Source organism: Micromys minutus, assembly GCF_963924665.1.
Source record: "Micromys minutus genome assembly, chromosome: 4".
Taxonomy (NCBI): domain Eukaryota; kingdom Metazoa; phylum Chordata; class Mammalia; order Rodentia; family Muridae; genus Micromys; species Micromys minutus.
In genome coordinates, this window is record NC_137973.1 from 35,712,883 (window position 1) to 35,719,400 (window position 6,518).

A 6,518-nucleotide genomic window follows, 5' to 3' on the forward strand; every position below is an offset into this window, starting at 1 on the left:
TGCCCTCAGAGATAATGCCAGAGTTAGCATCTCACATGTATATTTTGGCCAGACTGTTGAGAAATAGGTTTCCTTCTTCGTCTTGTTTTTCGGCTTTTTGATTGCAAGTGCTCATCTATGCACTATGAAACACGCAAACAGCACTGGAGAGTAGCAAGGGTGAGCATGTTCGTCAAGTCACTCAGGGATGGAGGCCCCAGTGCTCTGCTGTGTGTTTACAGCATCATGGCTGTTGGCATCTACTGGTCCAGAAAGGGTCACCTATGATGTCGGAGGCATGCTATCAGCAAGAGCTATGGTCCATGATGCTTCTTCCACAGAGGAAAACCTTGTCTGTGGGTGTTTAGCTCTCTCAGCCCCATCAGTACTGTCTTTCCTTTGCTGATGTCACACTGTTCTCGCTCCACCTGAAAAGGAAGCAGTTTGGAGGCACAGCGCCCACACATAGTAAACTGTGTTCTCCTCAGCAGTTCCTCTGTGTTTCTGGCTCTGCGCAAGTCAGTCCACTTATCACATGGTCAGACTGAAACGTTTATCCTAGCCAGGTCTGGTGGGGAGGACCTATAATCCTTGGTCCTCAGAGAGCTGAGGCAGGAAGATCACAAGTTCAAGGCCTGCCAGGCTAAAGAAGCTCAAGGCTAGCCTAGGCAGTGTAGTGAAACCTTGCCTCAAAACTTTAGAATTGTTGGCGATTATACTACTTACTGTTCTGTTGATGTGAACAGACACCATGACCAAGGCAACTTATAAAAGAAAGTGTTGGATTAGGGGCTTCCTTACAGGTTCTGAGAGGGAATCCATGACCATCAAGGTGAGGAGCATGGCGGCAGGCAGCAGGCAGGCAGGGTGCTGGAGCGGTAGCTGAGAGCTTACATCTGATCCACAAACCCAAGGTAGTGGGGAGCGACGGGGGGGGGGGGGGAGGACAGACAGAGACACAGAAACAGAGATAGACAGAGACATGGACAGACAGACAAGACAGAGAGAGAATGGTGTAGGCTTTTGAGACCCCAAAGCCCAGCCCCAGTGACACATCTCCTCTAGCAAAGACACACCTCCTAATCCTTCTCAAATAGTTCTACCAACTGGGAACCAAGTATTCAAACTTATGAGCTATGAGGGCCTTTCTCATTCAAACCACGACAGTAATATTTCAGCTGTATAGTGCATACCTGGCATTTGCAGAACCCTGGTTCAACCTCAGCTTTACCTTTACTTAGAGAAGAGCTGGCACTCTGCCCCTGCCCACCCTTATCTTGCTAGTTACCTTGTCCATCAGCCACACACTGCAGAGGCTACGTTGTTCGTCTTTTATTGCTCATGTTTTTTTCTCCCCCAAACATCGGAACCTCTGAGGGTTCTAAACCAGAGACAGCTATTGCCGAACCCTAGGCTCCCACATGGCCAGGGATTCAACATACTCAAGGTACCATGCTTGAGAAACATGCCTGAGACCTCTCCTGTGCTCCACCTGTTCAGCTACCCTCTCTCGGGTGCTGCTCACTGCTGGCTGTCTTGCTACAGTGTCTCTTTCCTCCCTGTTCAGACAGCCGCCTGAAACTCAGCCAAGCCCAGGGGAGCCTGTCGATTCTGGAGACCCGGCAGATACAGCTGGAGTGTGTGGTCCTGAACCGCACCAGCATGGCCTCCCAGCTCGTGGTGGAGTGGTTCGTATGGAAGCCCAACCACCCAGAGCGGGAAGTAGTGGCCCACCTGAGTCGAGATACTACCTTCCACTATGGCGAGCAGGCTGCCAAAAACAACCTGAAGGGCCGGCTGCACTTGGAGAGCCCATCTTCCGGCGTGTTCAGGCTCTTCATCCAGAACGTGGCCGTGCAAGACAGCGGAACGTACAGCTGCCGAGTGGAGGAGTGGCTGCCCAGCCCCAGTGGTGTGTGGTATAAACGGGCTGAGGACACAGCTGGACAGACGGCCGTCACTGTCATGCGACCTGGTAAGGCCCCTAGTCTTCGGTGTTTTCATTCTAAAAATATTTCGGATGCTCGTATTAGTCACCTATCTCACCACAGTGACCAGGTACGTGACATGCAGCTAAGGGAGGAAGGGTTGATTTGACAACTCTGAGGCCGCAGGTTGTGCTCCAGTAAGAAGCAGAGGGGAGTGCACGCTGGTACTTAGAAGCTTTCTCCTCTGCCTTCTGTTCAGTCTAGGACCCCAGCCCGTTGGGTGATGCTGCCCAGACCCCAGGTAAGTGGGCCTTCTCTAGAGCCTTCTCTGGAAAATCCTTCACAGATGCGCTCAGCGGTGTGTCTCCTAGGTGATTCAAAATACGGTCCTCAGTATAATGAGGCTATGAAATTATTTGCAGTTAAGCATACGAACATTTACATTACACATCTGTATTCTAAATTCTCCCAACTTGTCTTCTCTGTGAGGGGAAAACTGTACATCTGGCTTGGTCCTCGGGTGATTAGATTTCTTAATTAGAATAAAAGCCAGCAATTCGTTAGTTACTCTAGGTCCCAGGAATATTTTCTTTTTAAAGCATGCGCTCTGATCAGAGAGGGTGACTAGTGTGACAGACGTCTTGAAGCAGGAGCCGTGTGCTGAGAAGCTCTGCTGCTGGGTTCGCAGTGGCCAAGAATTGATTCTTTAAGTGGCGAGCACCTCCAGCCTCCACTCGGCTGCGGTGATTCCATCGGCTCTGAGGACTCTTCCATGTGGCCTTTTGTTCCTCTCATCTCTATTGCTGCTCCCAATGTGTGCAAATGCGTATAATTACTGGGTGTAATTACTGTTAGATTTAACATATAATTAGAGCTAAGAAGAGTAGCATCGAAGCACCATTGATCCTTATCAGAGCAGAAAGGACATGGAGCGGAAATGAACTTGTGACCTGTCGGTGTGAACACTTAGCCTCGTGTCTTCTGTCTTGATGCTCACTCTGACGGTTACAAGTTCTTCTTATACTGGGGCATCCGATTTGAGCTGCCCTTGACCACGACTTATTGTGGTCCCAGCTGTGCTGTGTCCCGTTCATCCACCTCTGTCTTGGGAGAGGGGCATTAATTGCCTTTACCTGTACTTGCCCCTGCTGGAGGAGATGCCCCACCACCACCAGAATTAGCGGGTTTTTTTTGTGTATGTAGCTGGCTGTCCTGCTGCGGCTGCAGCTGCTTGTGACAGTGCAGGAAATGAAAAATGAACACACATACTCACACTGGGGGGACTTCCCCTACACCCCACCTCCCATGGAAAGGAAGGAGACAGACGGTTATGGAGAACCAGCTACATCCCTGCCAGTTGGACTGATGTTTAGTCTTCCTAAAGCTCCCAGGAGTCCGTTTCTCTGACAAGGGAAATGAATCTTGAAGGGGATTTCTACACAGCCGACAAAAGGAAACGCAGTGGCTGCAAGTGGCTGCCATCTTGCCACCTGTATGATCCCGATGAGGCCCCAAGCCTGAGACCCTGTATACAGTCTAGATCCCCCTCCATCTTTCTTTCCCCCATCTTGTTCATTTATGCATTAATTTATTTATAGGGGTGGTGAGACAAGGCCTCACTATGTAGCCCTGGCTGCCCTGGAATTCTTAGACCAGGTTGGGCTTGAACTCACAGAGATCGGCTTGCCTTTGCCTCCCAAGTGCTGGGATTAAAGATGTATTTACATTTTTAAATTTTATGTGTATGAGGTGTGTGTGTGTGTGTGTGTGTGTGTGTGTGTGTGTGTGTGTGTGTGTGTATGTGTGTGTTTACATTTATCACATGCCTGGTACCTGCAGCGTCAGCACAAGTTATTGAATCTCCTGGAAGTGGAATCAAGGGTGGTTTAGACCACTGTTTAGGTGCTGGAAATGGCACCAGTCTTCTGTGAGATCAACAGGTGTTTTAACTGTGGAGCCATTTCTCTGCATACGTCTTCTTCTTGTGATCCCAGGGGTCTGGCTTACAGACATGGGCTCTGGGCCAGTGTGGGCTCAGGCTGCCGGGCCAGCGTGGCAAGCTCTTTTACCTGCTGAGCCGCCTTTCTGTCCTGTTTTGTTTGTTCTGAGGAAATGAGTGAGTCCTTTCTCCCTTCTCTGTTCCTTGTCCCTCCGCAGACGCTGCCCTCCAGGTGGACACAGTGGTCCCCAATGCCACCGTGACTGAGAAGACAGCTTTCCAACTGGACTGCAGCATTCTGTCTCGATCAAGCCAGGACTCCCGCTTCGCTGTGGCCTGGTACTCCCTGAGGACTAAAGGCGGAGGGAAAAGAGGCAGTCTTGGCATTGATGAGCAAGAGGAGGAGGAGGAGGTGTCCGAAGAGGAGGACTCTGAAGATCCAACAGAGAGGACAGTCCTGCTGAGCGTGGGACCTGATGCTGTCTTTGGTCCCGAAGGCAGTCCTTGGGAGGGCAGGCTGCGCTTCCAGAGGCTCTCACCCCTGCTCTACCGCCTCACAGTGCTTGAGGCGAGCCCCCAGGACACAGGCAACTACTCCTGCCACGTGGAGGAGTGGCTGCCCAGCCCTCAGAAGGAGTGGTATCGGCTGACAGAGGAGGAGTCTGCCCCCATTGGCATCCGGGTTCTGGACACAAGTGAGTTTCCCCAGTTACAGAAGAGGGGTGTCACCATTGTCCCCGAGGTGTCTGTCATGTTAGCAGGAGTTGAGATGTAGAATTTGCCATACTTGCCCACACAGCTGACCCTCAGTTACCCATGAAAAACAAAACAAAACAAACAAACAAAAAAACAAAAAAACCAAGCAGGGCTAGGAGTGATCACCCCGACCTCTGACTGAGTCCATTTCAGTAAGATTTCACTGTGCAAGTGTCTAGCTTAGTGTGTCTTAGTTATACTGGAGAATGCCAAGTCAGTATGCTGTGAATTAGCAAGTATTTCTAGACTCACAGGAGGAAGAAAAGGGGAAAAGCCCGTTATTCATACTTCCCTCATGTTTCTGGGTCACTTGTATTTTAAGGGCTGACTTAGGGGCAGTTGCAGTAGATTTTGCCTGGTTACTGGGACCAGCCTAGGACAGAGCTGGGGAAGTTTGGAGGCAACAAGAGTAACCTGTTACCTCCAAATGGTCCCCAAACAGAGTTTCCATCCTGTGAGAGCTTTTACTCTGAACAAAGACTGGAGGTCTCTTGATTGACCGTCTTCAAAATGTAGAGTAGAAACAGTGTTTGAGTTAGTAGAGTCATGTCAGAATACAGACACCAAAGAATTCTCAAGTGCCCAACTTCTTTTCAGTTAAGATGCCCTACCTCATCCTCTCAATAGAGGTTCGGGCTTCTCAGCTCCCTTTCTGCCCGTTCCACCTTCTCACCACCATGTTAAGTAAAATTGAAATGTTTATGGGTTGAAAGTGTTGACCATCAGTAATTGGATATATATTAGCAAAGCGTGAGAGTAAACTGTGTGACTTTTTGCCATTCTGTACAATGGAAGGGAAGATAGAGAAAGCCCGAATGAACTATGCATTTGGTGTTGGAAACGAGAGAGAGAATGTTGAGGCCACACTTGACCTGTGGACCCACGCTGTGGACATCTGTAGTTAATTAAGCTTCACAAACATAGGAATCACTGAGCGAGCAGCGCTGACTGTCAGGGCTCCAGGTTTGATTCTCTTCCATACCCAGCTGTAAGTCCACCCTGTGGACCACAGACCCTGGACAGTGTCATTAGTCTGCGACAGTATATGAGCTGATAATGTTCAGCAAGTGCCTTTATTAGGACAGCTACTCCCTGAAGCAGGCAGGAAAGGAATGTGCTAGATTCCCTGAGTTGGAAGTCTACAGTAGAACTAGGTACAGAAAGCCGTGTTAGCTATCCTCTTACCATGTAGGAGGATAAGAAGGGATAGAAGTGAGCTTCTTACCCCGATGGCAGGGAGGGCTAGGAGGGTGTCTGGGGGAGCTTCATCAAGGCAGGTGGGCTCTCCAGAGCAGGGAGCAGGCCCATAGAGTCTAAGCTTTGCCCTCATGGTTCCTTGCTGCCTTCCAGGTTCCACGCTGCAGTCACTCATCTGCTCCAACGATGCCCTCTTCTACTTTGTCTTCTTCTACCCTTTTCCCATCTTTGGCATCCTCATCATCACAATTCTGCTGGTACGTTTCAAAAGCCGGAACTCCAGCAAGAACTCAGAGGGGAAGAACGGGGTGCCCCTGTTGTGGATCAAGGAGCCGCACCTCAACTACTCCCCGACTTGCCTGGAGCCCCCTGTGCTCAGTATCCACCCAGGAGCCATAGACTAAGGAGGTGCTCATGGCAGGGTCGGGTCAGGGGAGCCCTGTGGGCTTTTCCTCATTGCTTCGTGCTCTGTGATTGGACAGGCGACAGCACCCGAACTCTGCAGTTTCTCTGCAGGGACCAGTCAGACCTGGAACGTGTTGGAAGCTTCCGGTGACAGGAGATCACTGCCTCCGGGCGGCGGTCCTGGTTAGCTATTCACACCCAGGTGTCGTGATGCCAACGTCCTAGGTTCCTAGTTTTTGGTTTTGGTAACTTAGTGCGTAGCTCCAGGTGCCGCATCTACCCGACAGTCTATCTCAAGTTCTCAGATCGGTGCT

At 50.4% G+C, this 6,518-nt stretch overlaps 1 protein-coding gene across 3 annotated transcripts in view; it reads left to right on the plus strand.

Annotated features, from left to right (window-relative positions):
* Window positions 1–6,203, plus strand: part of IGSF3 (immunoglobulin superfamily member 3) — a gene marked incomplete at both ends in the record, with an annotated part of 81,924 nt that extends 75,721 nt beyond the window's left edge. For all 3 annotated transcript variants that reach the window (XM_080915127.1, XM_080915128.1, XM_080915129.1), the window contains 3 exons: window positions 1,547–1,954; window positions 4,065–4,541; window positions 5,953–6,203. In XM_080915127.1, coding sequence (XP_080771253.1) covers window positions 1,547–1,954; window positions 4,065–4,541; window positions 5,953–6,203 — 1,136 coding nt within the window. The remainder of the gene's footprint in view (window positions 1–1,546; window positions 1,955–4,064; window positions 4,542–5,952) is intronic.
* Window positions 6,204–6,518: the final 315 nt, after the last annotated feature.